Source organism: Eschrichtius robustus, chromosome 11 (assembly GCF_028021215.1).
Source record: "Eschrichtius robustus isolate mEscRob2 chromosome 11, mEscRob2.pri, whole genome shotgun sequence".
Lineage (NCBI taxonomy): Eukaryota > Metazoa > Chordata > Mammalia > Artiodactyla > Eschrichtiidae > Eschrichtius > Eschrichtius robustus.
The window spans coordinates 8570855-8591044 of NC_090834.1; the positions used below are offsets into that span (position 1 = coordinate 8570855).

General features: G+C 53.0%; 1 protein-coding gene across 2 annotated transcripts in view; it reads right to left on the reverse strand.

Annotated features, from left to right (window-relative positions):
• PKNOX2 (PBX/knotted 1 homeobox 2) overlaps positions 1 to 20190 on the reverse strand; it is a 258230-nt gene that overhangs the window by 55712 nt on the left and 182328 nt on the right. For both annotated transcript variants that reach the window (XM_068555350.1, XM_068555349.1), the window contains one exon: positions 6118 to 6257. In XM_068555350.1, coding sequence (XP_068411451.1) covers positions 6118 to 6257 — 140 coding nt within the window. The remainder of the gene's footprint in view (positions 1 to 6117; positions 6258 to 20190) is intronic.

Genomic DNA, 20190 nt, shown 5'->3' on the forward strand with positions numbered 1-20190 from the left:
TAGGAAGTGCCAGTTCCCAGGGTCCTGGCCAGGCAGCTGCTAAAGAGGACAGTCACACAGCAGCCAGCCAGCCCCTCCGCCCAGCCCCAAGCCCAGGGGGCTCCTGCCTCCCCATTCACCAGCCCGGCCCCAGGAGAGGCCGCTTGGCTCTCATTTCCCTTGGGCTTCACCTCCCTTGGGAAAAGCAGTGCTACTCTCCTACACTGCGCTGTGGGCCAGAGACCTTGCAGTCAATTCCACATATACTTTTTTGAGCCCATAAGATGTGCCAATTTTATATTATAGCTACTTCCTATGCCTATCTTCTTGCCACTCCCTGGGCTGATTCTTTTTAATTCAGAACCCCTCTTGGAACTTGCCTCGATGCTTACGCGTAGCAGAGCTCAGCAAATGTTTAATTGAATCTCAGTGCAGGACCGCTCAGCTGGGAGCCCTTTCCTGTCTTGCCTCTTGCTGGATCGCCCCTCAGCGTTCACCTTCTAGCCTGACCAACCCCTGCTTCCATTCCCTCAAACATCTCATAGCAGCTAACGGCTGCAGAGTACTCTCCACATGCCAGATTCTTTATCCAGCACTTCATGGTATTATCTCATTTAATCCCCATGACCAACCTAATGAAGAGATGGCACTATTTTCAGTCCTATTTTACAGATGAGGAAACAGAGGCCCAGAAAGGTTTAGTGCCCAGTGGCGGAGCCAGAATGGAAACCCAGGCGATCGAGGTCCACAGGCCCTATTCTGCAGCCTGAATATCACCTCCCTGAATGCACCAGATGCCTCACATGCTGAAAAGGCCACGGGGACCATGCTGGCCCCTTTGTTTAAAACACCCCCATCCCACCCCAACCCAGGCAGCAAACACTGATCTGTGTGTTAGATATTATCATATATCATCTCATTTTAGTCTAGCTATGACTATTTCCTTTTTTACAGTTGAGAAAACAGATTCAGAGGGACTAACTTGCCCAAGGTGACCAAGCTGGTTATCACCACATCTATTTTTAGACCTTGTCCCACAGCTCAGTACGGCTGCTCTATGCCCTTTGTCCCTCTAGCTATTGGACCATTAGGACTGAGCCTGAACTTCAGTGACCTTTAGAGGGATAGTCTCAAGGGAGCGATCTGAACATTGCCCACTGCCCCGTTCTGATCTTTCCCTAAACAAGTGTGGATTCTAGAGGGATCCAGTCTGCATGCAACAGGGGCAAATGTATTACAAACAAGGGGTTAGCAATGTGTACTGCTTTCGTTGAACTAGAAGTGGACTTCAGCTTGAACTGTCTGGGGCTGGGTCCCACATGGGCAGAAGCTCTGAGTGCAGTTTACAGAGAGCTGAGACTGACAGGAAGAACTACAAACACTACACAGAAAGGTCGAGACTCTGACAGCTGAGAAACTAAAGACTGGTTTGATGTGGGGTTTCTGGAGCTGCTGGGAAGGAACTCATTAACGGATGAAACAGGAAAGCCTTGGAATCTACCTGGAGAACGTGGAGGCATCGGGGCTTTGCTCAAGCAGATGTTAAGAGTTGGACGGCGCTGGGTAGAATCTAGGAAGGAGAAAATTCACTGCCTTGGGGTTCGGGTGAGAAATCACAATTGCAAACACTTACATAGCGCTTATTCTGGGCCAGGTTCTAAGCATTAATTCGTTAAGCGGGAACATTTCAAATTTAGAACCAGGGAGTGGGCCAGACAGGTCAGTGAGGGCCAAGGAGTGTAGGATTGTGGCTAATGCTATGAGTTAAAGCATTCCACAAAATCGGCTATAAAGGTGCTGGTAAAACTGGGCACCTGCAAGTCGGCTACCTGCAGGGGTTTGTGCTTGAGGCTGGAGAGAGCCAACTGTGTGCATCTCTTCCCACCTCTGTTCAGTAGCACACTGGTAGCTTGAAACGGGCCATGGTGGATGCAGTTACACCGCGGAAACCGACAGATGCTACATGAGGGCTCTCCCCTCCCCTCTCCCCCCAGAGCCAGTTAGCCAGCACACCAGCCTGGAACCATGGAATATGGACGGGTCCTGCCTCGCCTATTTAAGGAATCCGCTCAACAGGCCCTGATTTAGCACATGCTCGTCCAAGCTGCTGGGTCTAAGGTATTGTGTAAGGCGCTGGGGATAAATCAATGAAAACACACAGACCCTGACTTCATGGAGGTAACGATCTAGTGGTGGAAACAGAACTAATATTAACACAATCCGTTCAATTGTGAGTTAACGCCACAAAGGAGAAATACAGGGTCCTGCAGCCACCTCACCCTCCCCACCTGACTCGCAGCTCAATTCTCCGGCATTTTTCCTGGAGAAGCAAAGCACAGCTGTCCGCACCCTTCTCTCGCTGTTCCTGCCTCCAGGCCAGCACTTCCCGTCACTAACAGGTAACTTCTGCAGCGCCCGGCCGGCCATTTCCTGGGTCCCCAGACAGTATTTCAGCCTCAGGGGTGGAACCCAGCGTTCGCAGAGCCGTCTCAGCAGAGCCCCCTCCTCCCCCACGGCACCTGGCCAGGCCCCGCTCCTGCCACTCTTCTGCTCCCCAGGACATCACGGTTTCCATGGGAACCCACTCACTTCAAAGGGGAACGAAGGAGACTGAAGGGGAGGAGGGATAGTGAAAGCTGGATCAACCTCACCCTCTTGGCCCCGTCTCTGTGCTGCTGGCAACCTAACCTCCAAGCTCCTGGCCACCTAACACCATCCAGCCCGCAGCCCACCGGTGGAGAGGTGGGGAGGTGTGGTCCAAGCTACATTTTAACTTCTCAGGGGGAAAACCCCAGGGGTGAGGTGGACCTGGGGAAGGAGAGATCTGAGCTGGGTCCAAGCCTGCGGTCCCCGCTCCAGGGGGCCTCCCCCTGGCAGACCCCTCTCAGCATTGCTCCTGGGCCACAAACACAATTACCCGCGATGTGCATCCAATCATGGGGTCTGCTCGCATTAGACTGCAATCATTAATCTGAGCGGGAGCTCCCGGTTGCCTTGCTGATTAGCCCAGATGATGCTCTGGTATGATCCAATTAAAGACAGACTCGGCCCCCCTTCCCCCCTCCCCCCGCCCCACACGCAGAGTTTCCACATCAGAAGGAACCAATACATTTCATCAACACATCCTCCTACACAAATACAACCTCAGGGCACGGGGAGGCTCCCTCCCTCTTGTCGCACTGCCCGCTGCCGCCCTGCGGGCCTGGCCAGGGAGGGCCCTCCCCCACCTTTGTTCTTCTGTAGTTCAGGGAGGGGCCTCGGCGGGGACTCCCAAAAGTCAGCGCGGGCACTAATCCCCGTGGAGAGGGGCTGGTTACATTTATGGACCTGAGATGCCGACTCCCCGATTTGCTTTGAGCAGCCAGGCCGCCCCAGGCAGGCAGATCTAATTAGAATTACCCGACCCTATGGGAGGTGGAGTGCCTCCCCTCACCCCGCAAGGGCGGTGGAGAGGGCGGCTGGCACTAATGGGAGAGGGGTGGTCACGGGAGACACCCTGGGGGCCCTGGGGCAAGCAGGGCTGCAGGAGAAGGAGCTGGGCAAGGGTGCTGATGTCCCTCTGCCCCGTCGTCCTGAGATGCCGGGCAGCCTTGTTGGGCTGTTCTGTTGGTGGCATCCAGCCTGGGATTTCTTCTTCATGGTCAGACAGCTGCAGAGATAATTTGCTCAAATGCCATGGGCTGTGAGGTGACAGCCCCGTGGGAGAGGGTGAATCTCAGGTGTGGAGGTGAGGCATGTTGGTTGAGGGAAGATCTGGGCCTTTGTACTTCAGGTGACATCATGGTGGACAGCCCCCTTGGGGAGACGGCCCACCTCCTGGCTGGGCCTGGGTGGGGTCTGAGCCTGGGATCTTGGGAAGGGCTATGGAGCATGTGGAGCCCATTGGCCAGAACAAGGGAACCGGTCTGCTTTGTGCCAGACATGGAGCCAGGTGCTGACATGGGCTGTCTCGTAATTCTTGCCGAACCGCTGATTAGGTTCTATCCTGAAACCAATGCTCAGAGAGACGAATACAAGGAGGAGGTAGGGCTCAAGCCTAGGTTTCCAGAAACTTTATGTTAGGCCACTACTTTGGGGTCTTTCTAGACTAAGATCCGTGCTCACTACAGGTCCCTGCCCCTGGGGGTCCGAGAAGGTGTCAGGAATCCGTCTCCAGTGAGAATATGAATCACCTGGGATCTTGTCAAAGTGCAGATCGGGAATCCTCAGGTCGAGTGGGGCCTGAGATTCTGCGTCTCCAATGAGCTCCCAGGGGACACGATGCTTCTGGCCCATGGACCGCATTTGGAGCAGCAGTGATTTAAATGGGGTGTGATGACTGTACCCAAAGTCATCAGACCACGGGGCAGTTTTCAGAGGCCAGGCCACTCTCGCTCCCTGCTTATGTTCCCCCACCAGGCACAAGGTGAGACTACAGGCCCTGTGCAGTCTCATCTTCCCACGCCCAGCTGCTCTGGCCACTGGCCGTCCTGGGAACACACCAGGCTCTCCTCTGCCGGAAGCTCCCGCCCCTCCCATTTCTCCTCCTGCTGAGCTCTCTTACTCAGCCTTGAAGATCAAACTCTACTGCCTCCCCCGTGGAGCCTTCTCTGTCAAAGCTCTGACTACTCTGTGTTGGTTTCTTGTTTGCATTATGTCTCTGTTCCTGGAGAGGCAGGGAAGAGCCCATGCATAACCTTTATGATTTACCTCTTTCCCCTGGAGCCCAGCGCAACATCTCCACGTAGTAATAGCAAGGGTTCAAGGCAAGTGTGAAGGGAGGACAGGAGTGCAGGTCCCATGCTGGGGGCAGGGGAGCTGGGGTCCTCCTCAGGGTCTCTGACAGGTCCTGTGACCAGATTCCGGCATTCTTTGGGGCCCAAGGCAGAGGTCTCTACCCGCAGGAGCTGGACCTGGCCTGTGCGCCGGGCAGGCTGGGGCCCGGGAGCTGTGTTATCCAGGCCTGGGAAGGACCTTGTGTCAGGATCTAGGGATCAGGGCCCACTGCTTTGGACTCCCAGCTGTTGGCAATAGAGGCATTCAGCTCATCTGAGTAACTAAAAATAATGCCAGTGACAATGATAATAACAGCAATAATTACCACCATTGCCATAAAGCCACTGTCATGGGCGGGGCTGGGTGGGCCGGTCCACGTGTGACTGGAGTTAGCGCCCGCTGCAGTGCACGCTCAGCCAGGGGTCGGCCCCACTGCTGATGCACGCGAACGTATGTGCTCACACGAGCGAATGTGAGCAAGGGTCCAACCTCAATACTGAGTGCTGACTTGGGCATCTTTTCTTGGTGATGTGGGCTCCCCATGGATAAAGGATGACTGAAATCCCTGCTGGGACCTCGTTCAGGTCTGCCCTCAGAGGACCGCATCTTCACCCCAACAACGTACACAAGACAGACCGGAATTTCCCTGAGCCCTTCCCACCCTCTGCTACATTCAGGGCCCAGCCCTGGGTACAAGGGGCTGATGCAGAGTAAAACGAGACAAGCTGCCTGCTCTCAGCAAACTGCCCATCTTGGGGCGGGTGCCAGAACCTACACAGTCGTGTACAACCTCTATTGCTAAAAACCAAAGACTACCATGAATCACAGTGTGGTCCAAGCACCAGCTGCATTAGAGTCGCCTGGAATGCTTGTTAAAAATTCATATCCTCCTCCTACAGCTTGACCTACTGATTCAGCATTTCTGAGCACGGAGTCCAGATATATGTGTTCTAACGAGCGCTCCCAGTGGTTTCCAGGCGTGCTAAAGTTTGCTCACAACCGAGTCCTGGATGGCGAGTGTTGGAATGAAGGCGACAATGGGGCACGTGGGCCAGGACAGTCCTGAGGCAGCTGCCCGTTTGCTGAGTGAAGGGCTCTGATGCTCGTCAGGGCTCATCTCCCCAGCTGGGCTGAGGAAGAGGCCCTCCTAGAGGACAGAGCCCAGGCCCCATCTCCCTCCCTGGACAATTCCAGGAAGTGGGAGCCAACCCCTGCATGGCCAGCTGAGGGCTCTCTGGAGTGATTTCAGACAGAAGGGACCTGGCCCTGGCTACTGGCTTCCATGAGCCCACCTGCTGGCCTGCACTCACATCTCTCATGGCTGAGCTGGGCCTGAGGCCGCTTGGGGGCTCCTGCGTGTGGCCCGGCTGAAGTGTCTCCTACCTGTACACAGCTCGCTTGTCAGCCTCCAGCTGGGCCTGGGGGTCGATGGGGGCACTGGGCAGAGGTGTGCTGGCAGCAGCCGAGGGTGCGGAGATGTGGACAGCCTGGGCCTTAGAGGGGGCCTGAGCGGTCGCCGTCATCTGCAGAGACAGAGAGGAGGCGTGGGTTAGTAGGGCCAGGACCGCTGGCTCCCCGGCTGGAACTGTGAGGTCCACCTCGTCCCGTGGGGTGTGTGTGTGGATAAGAGAACGTGTACGAGAGAAGCGTGAGTGTATAATGAGCGTTCATTCATACGTATGCTGCAGTGGGAAGAAAGCTGGTGTTTCCTCAAATGAGAAAATTCTGGGGAACGATTTAGGACCATCCAAAATCAGGTGGTGTGGAAGTGGTCTCACTTTAAAAGCGACCTAGAGGGGCTAGGGGCCTAGATGGGGAGGGTGGGAGGGAGGCTCGAGAGGGAGGGGATATGGGGATATATGTATACATTCAGCTGGTTCACTTTGTTGTACAGCAGAAACTAACACAACATTGTAAAGCAATTATACTCCAATAAAGATGTAGAAAAATAAAACAAAAGTGATGGTTCTTAATGCAAATTAAGGTAGTGGCCTCTGGCCAGAAGCAGAAAAAAACAGAATGATGAGCCCTTTAAATTGTGCTTATGAGTCACTTGGGCTGAACTGGGCAGTGTTGGGTTTGATTTGATGACTTTGGAGAGCAGGAAAAAAATAGCTGAGTCAGTTCTCAACTGGGCAGAGGTTTATCCCATTTAACACAAGCCAGAGGTAACTTTTAATGGTTTTGACTGACAATTGAGTGTTCTGCAAATTTGGTTTACCTGGGCACTTGAAGATAAGCAGGTTGTAGTGGACAAAGAACAGATTTCTGTTCTTAGTTGTAACAAATATTTAGGGTAGTAGCTCTCCTCCTATGTTACATGTTTCTGAAGGTGTCCCTGGGGCCCCAAGTTTGTGCCAATCAGAGCACCTCTTAAAAATATATTGTATATTGGACTTTCCATATAAGATTTCGTTTAAAAAAATGGTTAAATGGCTTTAAAATTTTGGGTAACCATCATAACAGAACTTAATGCTTTTATATTTTATTTTCCTTAGTTAAATCGATCCCTGAAATGTCACGTGTGGTGACATGCCTCAACTATTGCTTTCCCCCAACCGGCCCACAGAGCCTGACAGCTCTCACCCACTGTGTTCTTGGACTTGACACCCTTGTCTGCCTCCCGAGCTAATACCTTGTTCACACCTTCATCCCCAGCACCCAAACTGGATGCTTAGTGTTTGCTTAGAAAATGAATGAGGGAATAAACGAGTGAACGCACCTTGAAAGAATCGTATATTTTATAGCTGGAAAGTTCATCATATGATCTAGGTCCCTGCTTTCTGGAAGAAAGAGTACTGTACTTCCACGAATACAAGCACAAAACACTTGCTGTCTCATTTTCTTCATTAGATCTCTGTTCACGTGCCACATCTTCACAGTAAAATAGAGTCCCTCTGCCCCTGCTATCCCCTTACTCTGCCTTATTTCACAGCCCTTATTATGACTATATATTTCATAGCCCTTATCATGACCAGATACTATATATCTACTCGCTAAGTTATTTTCTCTCCCACCTCCAACTCAAATGTAAGCTCAAAGAGGGCTGGTTAACAGTTGTGTTCCTAGGGTCTAGAATAGCCTGGCACTAGTCAATGCTCAACAAATATTTGTTAAATGAATGAATTAATGAGTGATGGATGGTAAATAAGATGGAGACTATAAAAGAAATATACTGTATCCCCATCATTTTTTGTTCGGAAGAAATATCCTTGTCACTGTTGGCTGAGCTGGGGGAACTTTCCCAAACTCAGTGCTAGCCGGAGCATCATGGTACCTTGAGGCCAGCGAGGTACCATGCTTGACTCTTGCTGTCTCCTGTTAATAGCTTTTTGACTTTGAGCAAATCCCTCAACTTTCCTAAGCTCCTCCTTTTCATCAGTAAGCAAACTGGTGTCCTTTTTAGGATTCATGAGTATTAAAGAGGTGCTATAAGGAAGAAAATAGAAACAAATGCTGTTCTAATTTTCAAAATACAGAAATAAGGTGGAATCAGACAAACTAAGTATACTTCTAATCTTCACATTGATCTGGGCTAGTTTCTTTCATTCACCAATGCAACTGATTATTTTTCCCAATACTTCTCAAGTCGCCGCCATGTACTAGGCACCGGGGTGACTGGGGTGAATGGCTGCTATAATGGAGCCCAGTTCTGGGTTTAACATGATTACTGAGCTGGCAGATCAGGAAAATGGTAGACATTTTCATTTACATGGTGTAAATGACCTCAGCAAGGTACCTCCCATGATATCCTCGTGGAAAACATGGAGCGACGTGGTCTGGTGGACCATTGTGTGTATTAGGATGCTACACCCAAAGGATGACAATTAAAGGAGAGATGTCAGAGGGAGGAGGGCTTCTAGGAGATGCCACATGCTTTCTCCTCAACTCTCTCCTTCAATATTTTTATCAGTGATTTAGAGGATGTCTGAAGAAACGCTCAACAAACTTATGGGTGACATGAAACCGGGATCCAAACGATCTTTACAGATTTTGCCAACGTGCTAAGTCTAATAAGATTAATTCTTGTCTAATAAGTTGGAATTTAACACTTCCAACACTTCGGCCAAAAAAAAAAATCGATAACATAAATGTAGAAGAGGAGAGACATCGTTTAGCAGCACGTTTTAGTTGACAGAAGGCTCAGTATGTCCACAGTGTACTGTGTCTGTCAAACAAACAAACAAACAAACAAAAACCCCAAACTGATGCTCTGTGAGGACCCATCAGCAGAGGGACAGCTCACACAAAGCTTCCAGCCCCACCTACTAAGCTGAGACAGGTGCAGGAAAGTACACTCAGGGGAGAGTGGACCAGGCTGCTGAAGGGATTCTGAAGAATATTTGCAGGAATCTGCAATGTTAAGGAAGATGTGGGGGATGGGAAGGAGATGGAGGGACGTGAGAGCCCCCTTTGAATATCTGAATGAGGGATTAGATTATGTCAGTTCTGTTCTGTATGCCCTAAAGCGTCAAACTACAACCGATGCATTAAATCTGTAAAATGCAGAGACAGATTTGGGCTCAACCCAAATAGTAAGTTTCCAAGCCTCTGAGCTCTCCAGGGCTGGGATGGGCTGCCTCTCGGAAGTGGTGAGTTTTCACTGGTGCAGGGGCCAAGCAGAGACTCCCGCGGAGGCGATGGACGCTCTCTAGCTGGGTGGGCTGACGTAGGTGACATCTGAAATCCCTTCTAACAGTGACAGGCTTGGACGCTGTGAGGGTGCTTTCATGACCACTGCCCACCCCCAGGGTTGGCGTGGGGCTCAGATTAGATGATGCACAGTGTGTAAAAGTGCTTTGGAAACTCTATAAAGTTTTCCCCATACGGAGGGGTGGTTGTAGTTCTTCAACATGAGATTTCCAGCACGTGCATCTTTCATAAAGCGATGCACAGCTACGTGCACGGCTCGTTTAAGGGTAAAACACAGGGTAGGCTGGTGTGCTCTACTCTGCTCAGTCCACTAAGGGTGAATTTCCTCGTGTCCTTGAAGGAATCCACAAGGGGCTTCTATGCAGATGAGCTTCTAGGAGTGGGAGGACTGAGGGGAGGGGCTCCTTTTCCTCTCACCTCCCCTTTCTAGGCAGGACTTTGGGGGAAGGTGTGGCCAAAAGCCCAGCCGGGGCCCAGAGGAAAGTGTAAATCAAAAGCGGTCACTTGTCAGCATCCCAAGAGGCCCCCGCTGAGAGGCTGTTACTGGGGCTAGAGAGCCGGGGACAGGGGAGAAGTGAGCAGAGCTGGCCTGAGGAGGAAGATTTAAATTTATTTAGCTCCTGGGGGCCAATTCAGCAAACTCTGCATTTCCTCCAGGTTTGGAGAATGCTTATCTTCAAATAGATTTCTTTTTCTAGCCAGAGACACCCATTTCTCAAGAACTGGAGCTCAGAGGGAGAGGCCCGCAGCTGTCCCAGGGCCCGGGGGCAGGGGGATGAGGGTGTCGGGTGGTAAGGTTTTGGGGGAAGGTTCTAGGCCTAAAGAATAGAAGCGGCGGGAGAGGCTGGACAGATGGAGGGCAGAGATCCCTTGCTCTGGCCTATGAAAGCCAACTGATAAATTTTCAGGAATTTTGCAAGCCGGTTGATATCATATCGGTAGCCCGAAACTGACCATGGTGGGAGTAATTACACCACAGAAACTGGCAAATGCTGCAAATCAAGTCCTCTTTCTAACCCCCAACCAGAGAGCTGGTTGTTAAACATTTATCAGCACTCCACTAGTGTCAGAGTTTCTCTCCAAGTAACTTCCTCCTATTCTCCTCGATCTGGCACATGAAGAAACTACACTCTATGAGGCCACTTGGTGTGCCCACAGCTGGTCCCAGACCCGGAGCCTTCCTCCAAGGACGGCACTGGACATCCTACCCAGGCAGGCTGGGAGGCTTGATTAAGAGAACAGGATAACGACCAGCGGGTGGGGAAGGGTGGCAGCATTCCCCGGGAGGGCCTGCCCGCTGGGAGCTGCGGTGCTGGGTCCAGAACCTACACAGGGTCCTTGCCGTCCTCCTGCCTCCCATAGATGCTCTAACGACTGGGCTCTTCTCTATCACCCAGCTGGAACCAGCCCTGCATTAAGCCGGGAGCAAAAGGGCCCTGTCCAGATTCTCAGTTTGTGACACCTTGAGATGAAAGTTCCTGTTGCCCTGCAGGGGCTGAGAGATCCAGCCTCTCCGACAGTCTAGTCTGGCCATGAAAATGAGCAGGGGATGCTATGTGGTGTGGTTTACGAGGTGCTCCCCTGCCTACCTCAGTCGCCCTCGCTGACACTGGAACGCCCCACTGATGCTTTCCTTCCTGCTAAGGATCACCCTTTCCCAGTTGCAGGGGAGAGCGGCACATCGTGCTCCAACGAGCTAATGAAGTCTCTCCCCGGGGGTTCACGTCCAACAGGGATCCCGTGCAATGGGTTGGTGGCACTCCCATTTTACATATGAGACAACAGAAGCCACTGCAGCGAAGAAACTGCTGGAGACCACAGACAGTTTCTGCCGAGGTTGAGACAGGAACCAAGGGCTTTCTGACTAAATCACACTGCGGGAGTGATCGTATTTAATTACTTTTCTTTGAAGAGGAGAATAGGAAGACTTTTCCCTGAGTGGAAAGGGGCAGAAGAGGAAGGGCGCTAGTGTCAGATGGAGTGTCACTCCCCAGCCTCAGGCTCTGGGTCTCCCTCCAGCCCACCCATCCCGTCGCCGGCCCCCGTCTCTCCAGCCCCCAACAGACCTCACAGATCAACTCCCCAAACCCTGGTCGTGCCAGAAACGGTGCTTCCGGTGGAACCCAAGTAGGAAGACCAGGGTGGTTTGTTAATTGACGGTGGCTCAGTACCCTGACTGCACAGGACTTCAAGCCTCAGGGTGTACGGACCTGCAGCGGCCGCCTCCCGCCAGCTGCCACGGAGAGCTCCCCCCTTCTGCTCCTGGGAGGTGGGAGCAGGTAGCTCAGATGTGGGACACTGCCAGGGTCTTCCTACCACCCCAGGGAGGGAGCGTGCACGAGACATTGGCATCAGATAGAACGGATTTCCGCCTTTGCCACTCGCTGCTAGCTGACCTTGGACATGCAACCTTGCCTTTCGGGGCTTCGGTTTGCTCATCTGTGAAATGGCACTGCCGCTCCCGACCTCTCACCGCCGTCGTGAGGATGGCTGTCTCCTTCAGTGGATGCGGCTGAGCACCAGCTAGGGGTCAGGGCCCTGTGCCCTGGGCTTCCGGGCCCTGAGGAAACCGTTCAGCCGCGTCTGCCCACTTGCCTCTCCCCCCACTAGACTGTGGGATCCTGGAGGGCAGGGACCACATCTGTTGTAGCCCCAGTTGCAGCCCCAGAGTCTGAGACAGGGTGTCCACAGCACCTACGGGATGCAGGGATGACTGGTGTGGAGTGGGTGGGCCTTGGCATCCATTGATACCTTTTCAGCTGCAGATTGACCTTCTCGACCCTGAATGCCTCAGGCCACAACAGAGAAGTCACAGTTCCCGACCACATATTTATTGGGAGTGGTGGGCATCCAGCCCAGAGCTGGTCAACCTTTCTGATCCAGGGTCCTCATCTATACATTGGGAGTAGTCATACTTAGTTAGCATTAAATGAGATAATGTATGCAAAGCAGCGGGCCTTCATAGGTACTCAGCGTATGGTGGTTATCGTTAACAAAATCCCTGCAGCCAGCAGCCTGCGGCCCACTCTCCAGTTGGCCACTTTTGCTTCCGCTACCTGCGCTGCCCTGGGAGTCCTAACCCTGCTGAAGGAACCCTCTCTCCCATAAGCACCCAGAGAAGTGGGCGAGGCGCAGGCCCAGGCATAGGGAGAGGGGCCATGGTATCGTGGAAGGAGACATTACCCATCGCTAGCGATATCACCTTGGACAAATGGCTCAGTTCCTCTGAGCCTCAGTTTCCCTCTCAGGTAAAAATGGAGCTACTAATACCTCTTGCCAGGCCTACAGTGACCATATGTGAGGGTACATTATTGTGCACCTTGAGGCTCAGTGAATCTTGGTTTCTAAGCATTTTTAATGCTTCTTTTTGCTAGCCCTGTCCTCTGAATCCAAACCCCACTGAGTGTCCACACCCGGCCCCAGACACCCCGGCACCTACACCTCCCGTGTTCCCCTGCGTACACCTGTACCCCCGCAGCTGCCCTGCTCTGCATGACGCGTACACCCACGCACCTCCCACAGGTCCTTTCTGCAAACCCTGGGCAACCGAGGTCTGCACCTTGCCAGCATGACTCAGCACAGACACCCCTCCTAAGGGGACACCCCCTCTTCTGACCTGGCAGGGTGCGGGTTGCCCATCCCCAGAGCCGGCCCACCAGGCCAGGGAAGCCTTGTGTTCTGAGAACATGGGGGGCTGCACAGGCCCAGCTCACTAGAGGCCGCTGAGGCTCCAACAGGGCTGGGCTGGGCTGGGCCTGCGGTGGGGCGGGGGGGGGGGGGGGGGAGCTGATGCTCCCTGCAGGGCCAGGGCAAGCCAGTAGGGCCAGATCTGGTTTCCTCGCAACCAGGAGAGAGTCCAAGGACCTGGGATGAGGTCAGGGCTTGAAGCCATTTAGTAAGTATCAGGTTTGGCCTGAACAGGTGGGGGGCACAACGGATGGTTTTTGGGGGAGGGCACAGCCCACAGGGCGCCCCAGGCCCGGACCTGCTCACGGACCCAGCCTTGTCTCCGGTACAGCACCCCACCCCTTGCCTGCACCCCAGCAGACCCTCCTGCATGCAGGTGCCTGAAACTTCCCGATGCTTTACATCTTTATGCCTTTGCATCCGGGGCTGCCTCAGCAGGACCTGTCCACGCCTCCCCACCCTGCCTCCCACCCACCCCCCCCGACCCCCCATCACATGCAAACCTACCCCTCTTTCAAGACTCAGCTGGAGGGAGCATCAGCTCTCCCAGGAAGCCTTTCCCAATCCTCCACACCCCCCGCCCAGGTAGCCTGGACCCCTGCCTTATCTGCCTGTGCGTCAAACCTTAAACCCCGTAACACTGCGGGCCCTCATTTGTCTGTCTCCCTGAGTGGACTGGATTCCCAGCTCCCATCATCATGCCTGGCTCCCATGGGGTCCCAGCGTGTTTGTTAAGTGACTGAATGACCGACTGGATGAGGAAATGAGAGAGTGATGTGTTAAAAGGCTCAGGGATCCAGAATGGAGAGGAGTCAACCATGGCTCCTCCAAATATCCCCCCAACCCAGTCAGCCCAGGGAGAGGAAGGGCTGGAGGCAGAGAAGGGCAGCCCGATTTCGCTCAAAGAGCCTCCTGGAACAGCAGGCCTGGGTCACCTGCATTCTCGTCCCAGGACCGACCAGATAGAACAAACCACAGGAAAGTTACTTTGTGGTGTAAAATGGGGGTCTTAAGCAATCAATTCACTTAAAAGGGTTTGTAGGCAGTGGTTTACAAAATGAGGCTTGAAAATGTTTGCCGCCCTGCCTGCACTTCTGGGGGTTGCTGACCAGCGGCTAAAGGGACGAAGGCGGTGGACTGGGATCCAAGTCTTTCACCTCCCAGCTTCGTGCACTTTCCTGGGCACGGGCTGCTCTCCATCTTTCCCATCCATCTCTGGAGGACCCCTCGCTTGTATAATAGTCCCACACCAGCGAGTTCCAGTATGTTTGTGTATGTGTGTAAGGGAGTGTGTTTACAGCTAGAAACACATACTTGATATGCCTATTGTGTTCCCAGTACAAAGGAGAGTAATTAAAGTTCAATCCAATCTTGGCTACTGGAGACGTACAGAAGATAGAGTGAAAAAATCAATGTCAGGGTCATGGGTGAAAGAAAGCTGGAAAACACCATTGTACTTTTCATACCCACACTCTCAACAGCCCCGTGAGGCTGGGAGGGCAGAAGTTATTCCCATTTTACCGATGCAGAATGGCCCCAAATCAGCTCCATTAGGGCAAGAACTATTAATTCTGTGTCCCCGGCATGTGGCACAGGGTCTGCAAGACCCACAGAAAGCACCTGATGTTTATGAAATGGCTGAGTGAATGAAAGAAATAGTGCTGTAATTACTTGTCCAAATTTGTATAATTCATCAGCAGTGCAGTAGGACAGGCCTGGATTCCTGAATTTCTACCACGTTGAGTTGAGTCAGCCCACGCTTCCTCCTCCAGACCACAGACTCCAAAGACAACACGCACCGAGGGCCGGCGTGCTCACCCATCCCCCTCCCGCCGGGCTACGCAGGCACCGGAGCTCCTAGGAGATCAACCGGAAAGGGGGGCAAAGCGGGTTCCAGCTCCTTAGGCCCGCTGCTGGTGGATCACCTGTTCCTGATTTATTTTAAGCTTTGTCTACTTGGGCCATTAACTATTTTTGTAGCTGTTTAAAGCACTCATCCTGCTTGGAGGCAAGAGGATAGACAATAAAATGTCTGTGTGTTTTTGGTAAATATAAGAATTCAGGTAGGACATTCATCAAAGAAAAACCCTAAACAAGGCCATGAGAGCGAGCGTTTCTTCTAGCAAAGTCCTGTTGATAGTCCACTGTCTCCTAAATGAGGCATAAGGCCCCACAGTCAGACCCAAAGGCTATTTTTGCCTTTGCCATGATGAAGAATCCAGGTCTGGAGTGAGCTGGAGTTGAGGGACACGTCCAGTTTAAAGACACGGGTGGCCCAAGCGGGCCAGAGAGAGAGGTCACTGTGCACAGAGAGAAGAAAGGCCCAGCAGAAAATAGAAAAGAAAGAGAAGAGTCCGTTTTGATGAGTCAAAGTGAGGGAAGGCAGGTCACCCATAGGGTCCCTGGGGTGTTGGCCCCAGGGGCAGAGGGAGCCGTCAATCACAGCCACAGAAAAGGCTTAGGGGGACTCTCAAAGCTGTGGAATTAACTCTATTGCTGCAGAGCCAATGTGTCTCAGCAGCAGCTGAGCAGGAGGCCCTGCGAGGCAGGGGGCTCCAGCCCTTAAAGGGATGAGAGGAATGTAAAGTGTGAAAACATCTGAACCCGCTTCTGCCCGTCCCAGCTGCATGGCCTGGAAAGGGGGGCGGGATTCACAGCCGGGGGCCCCAGCCCCCTCCCCTCCCCCTCCGGCTAATGAAACCAGCATGGGGATCCTAATGACTGATCAAAGCCCATCCAGCTTCCCCAGATGTCTGCTCCCCTGGCCCCGCGCAGAGGGGGAATGATGCCGGGACAGGGAGGGAAAGAAGATACTCAGAGGGCAGAGAGACGGGTCTGACCTCCCCCGACACGGCTGGCCCAGCCTTAGCCTTCCTGGTACAAGATGGGTATCTCCAAGCACAGCGTCCTGCGGTCCTGAACACCGTTCTCCTGGCTCTGAGGGTTGCAGGAGGATGCAGGGGGACAGAGGGTCCCAAGCAAGTGCTTGACTTCCTTCTGAAGTGAGCTTCCCATACTGGCCCTGGACTGAGAGTTTTGCCTTTCTTGCCTCCCTCTGGCCAATAACGAGGCTGCATCCTTGGTGAATTGCCAGAACCCTTTTAATATCACCCATCGTTAAGTCATGCTATGTAAGCACCCAGCTACTTGCGTAGCAATTGGTTCCTAATCCAAACTGCGAACTGAGTGCCCACATTCATAGGGGGCTGTGCCTAGTGGCTCAGACTGGATCCCACTAAGATTTCTGCTTTCTAGTCAAATGCTCACGCGGCCAACATGTGGGGGACACGCAGACAGAGGGATACTAAGCGCTGAATACATACACATATAGACCAGATAAAATGTTTGTCTTGCCTATAAGCCAAGGGCAAAGGTATCTGTGGAACAGCAGGTATGTGTCTGTGTTTGCGGAAGGGTGGGGGGAGGTTACTGACAGCAGGAGTTTGTGCGTGTGTGTGGAGGGGGGTGTTTAAGGTGAGGGTAGGCAAGCTGCTGCCTTCTCCAGTAAACCCAACAGTTTCCTAAAATTGCTGGTGGAGCTACAGAGGGAGAACTCTGCTTGGTGGGTGGTGCTGCCCATGGAGTGTTACAGGAAATGGGAGAACTTGAATGATATTTCAGAGGTGGAGAGAGTGCATGGACAACGTGAGAGGGTGGTGGTGTTACCACGAAAATTCTGGGCGGGAGACTGGAGTGGCACTTGCCGGGAGAGGGGAACAATAGCAGAGGATCCCATCAGGATCAGGGGAGGTGCTGGGGTGGTGAGAGGAGGGATTGGGAGAATCCAGGTGACAGATGGCCAGGCTGAGGCAGAGATGCAAAGGAACGGAAGAGTGATGTAGGCACTGAATGGAGGGACCACACGCCTAGCTCATATCCAGGTCTCCCTGGAGACAATGTTTTCATTAAACTATCATCGTAGAATTCCCACAGTCCCCATGACTTGCCCTACCTCTTGGGGCATAAAGTGAGGGTCTGGATCAAGGACTCAGGTGCAACATGCTGGAATTGAGGTACAGGAGGTGGACAGCAGAGGGCGCTGTGACTCTGACAGTATTTAACAGGGAGCCACCAGAAGGAGGAAGCAGGCCACAGGAAGGGTTCCAGTGGGTTGTTGCTTTTGTACTTTCTAAACTTACGATCTGTCTTTAGTGTACAATAAACACAGAGTGACATCCTTACAAGTAATCATGGAGTGTCCCCAGGACGGACTGGAACAGAACTGAGGGGCCAGAAGCTGCTTAGCTGTCAAACCACTTGGCTTGTGCCCAAATAGCACGGGGCCATAACCATTAATGCTTCTGGACTAAAATGGGAAGAAGAAAAAGCCTCCCTCATTTTTAATAACTTTATTCCCCAAACTTCAAAAATGAAATTGCCAAGTTAAGAACTTGCCTTGAAAAAAAAATTCTAATTTATTATAAAGAAGGTCCGGGGCTTGGGAATTTTTTAATGCAGATTCCTAATTTTCCAAAGTGAGATTCTCCTGTGCATTTGAATAGATTATGCTCGGTATTGCTAGCCCTTAGCACAACGGGAACATTATTAAAACGACTGCCTGGGTCTCAGAGGAAGGGCCCTGCTTCTCCCTTCCTTTTTCATTTTGGGGACTTTGTAGCAGAGACTGTCCATTTCTACCTGTGGCAGAAACTGGGTTTCTGAGGAGGTGATAAAGAGATGTGCTCAGCAGTCCAGGCCTTGAGGAAACAAGTCATACTGGGTCCAAAAGTAATGAGATTAGACCTGAAGGAATGAAGAGGAAGTGGGGGATACCTTCCAGAGAGCCCCGTTTAGGAAGTGATTCCCCTGTGTGCCTGGCCCACACTCCTACTGGGCCCGGCTTTCCTGAGAACACTGAATGTCAAAGAGCAGCTGATTCGCCAGGACGATGGGCTTCGCCTGAGAAGCGGGGCTCAGCCTCTGACAGCACAAAGGGAGGAAGGCAGGAGGAAGAGCAAGTTCCCCAGCAGAAAACTCGCATGGAAGACATTCCCATGCGGCAGCCACTCCTAGAAGCCCCGAAGAGTGGGGAGAAGGGCGCCCCGAAAGCCAGCTGGCCTCAAAGTCTAGCACTCTGGAGAGAACAGCCCTTCCCCGTGAGTCAGAAGACTTTGTCCTGCAGACCTCACCCACCTCCTCCACCCCACCCATTCCGTCCATGCCCTAAGTTCTCCCCAGGATCCCCCCATCCTGGTCAGTTTCCTTGGGAACCAGTTTGGCTCACGGAAGGCCCATGGGAATCTAGCCACAGCCTAGAAGCCTAGCCGAGGCCATAAAGACCCCAGGCCTTGGCCTGGTCACTTTACCATGGACACTGAGACTTCATTCCTGGACCTCTGGGGTTACACGGAGATGTGTGGCTTCCCCGGAAAAAATTATTCCTTGGCTGTATATGTGAGTATTTTTGATGGTTAGGTTCTGGTGGCTCCTCAGAGAAGAGAGCCTTGGGACAGCCCCTGCATTGGGCTTCTGCTCTGAGGCCTTGGATGGGGGACTGGAGCCTTCCTTCCTCCCCCAAAAGGCTAGAGCACCTCAGCGGTGGCTTCTGGGGGGGCTGAGCACCTTAGGGTTGCAATCCCACCTCCCCACCTCCCTCGGCAGCTGGGATGGATGAATCCTCAGCTGTATGCTGAGAATTAAATTAGGCTCCTCTACTTCACTGCACCCGGATCAGCATTTCTGGACAACACAGGCCCTCACTGCAGCTCTCCTGCTAATGCCCACCAAACCCAAACGTCTCCCAGCTGCCCAGGAAGGCAAAACAGGGGGTGGGGCTGGAGGCAAAGAGGCAGCTGCCACCAGCTGTGCCAATCCAGTGCTCTCTGACCTCTTGGCCCTGCCCTGGTCTGTCCCTGAGCCTTGGGGATGGGAGTGTGGGCCTTGGCACCCTCCACCTGCTAAACACAGGCAGTGTCCCGGGTGCCATACCCCAGCCCCACTGTGGAGCTCGGAGAGCAGCATCCAGCTACAAAAGAAATGGAGCTGGTGTTCCTGCCTCTTCATCAACACCCCAGGTGCCCCAACACTGCCTAAGCAGATAGCAGATGGGTCTGCTCTACTGAGGGAGGACGGTGTTTGTCCCCCATTATGGCCCTTACGTTCCTAGGTCTCCACTGGTCCAGGCCAACTTGGTTCTGACTACAGAGGGAAAGGCCCTGGCATAGCTGCACACCTGGAAGCTTTCAAACAGAGGAACTGTGCAAATGCCAAGTCCAACCCACGGTCGTTTGTACAGAGCTACTGACGTGAACAGAGGGTCTGCTGAAGCTGAGGTCAGGGTGGGGAGAGCCCAGGAAGGAGCACGGAGTTGAAACGTGGGAGCGGGGTCAGGGGTGGGACAAAACGACGTGCGCTCAAAGGTCAGTGCTTCTGCACTTATACAGGGGTAGGAGTCAGTGGGGGTCCGCGTGCTGGACACCCCGTAAAGCGGTCATTTCATGGGCGGATAACAGGATAGATAGGGCAGCACCATATGCTCACACCCGGCTGCGGGTGTCGGGGCCACAGGACCTAAAGTGATGCACCCTGGGTCTGCGTCTTCGTGTTCTTCCCATACGGCACAGAGCTTCCCTGTGGTCAGGAGAAGGGCTGTGTCTGAAACCCTAATGAGTGAGGGGTAGCAGAGCAGGGCAAGGACCGGCGATGGAGAAAGAATGAGAATGATGGCCTGGCACACAGTAGGGGCTCACTGCACATTTGTGAAATGAATGAAGGAATATTCTAGCTGGCTGCATTTCACATTATAGGTACTCAATTAATAATAATTGAGAAAACAGGGAAGTGCGAAGGTGGAGGCTTCTGTGAACGCACAGCCTCATGATGAATTCTGAGTCTCAAAGAACCAAGCGTGGAGGGAAGGCGCACACGCGGGGGCAAAGACCAGAAGTGACTGGTCTCCAGGACCTCCAGAGACCAACCCACAGAAGCTGGGCCAGGCTTCCAGAGGAGGAGAGGAGAGAACAGGAAGACAGGGTGACCTGCAGGAGGTGCAGCCAGGAAGAACTCGGCGGGGTCTGCCGTATCTGAGCTGAGGGATGGAAACTGGGAACCAGAGGAAAGGATGGGAGAGTGTAGGGAAACAGCCCTGGCCTTTTTCTGGATAGAAGCTGGCAGAGT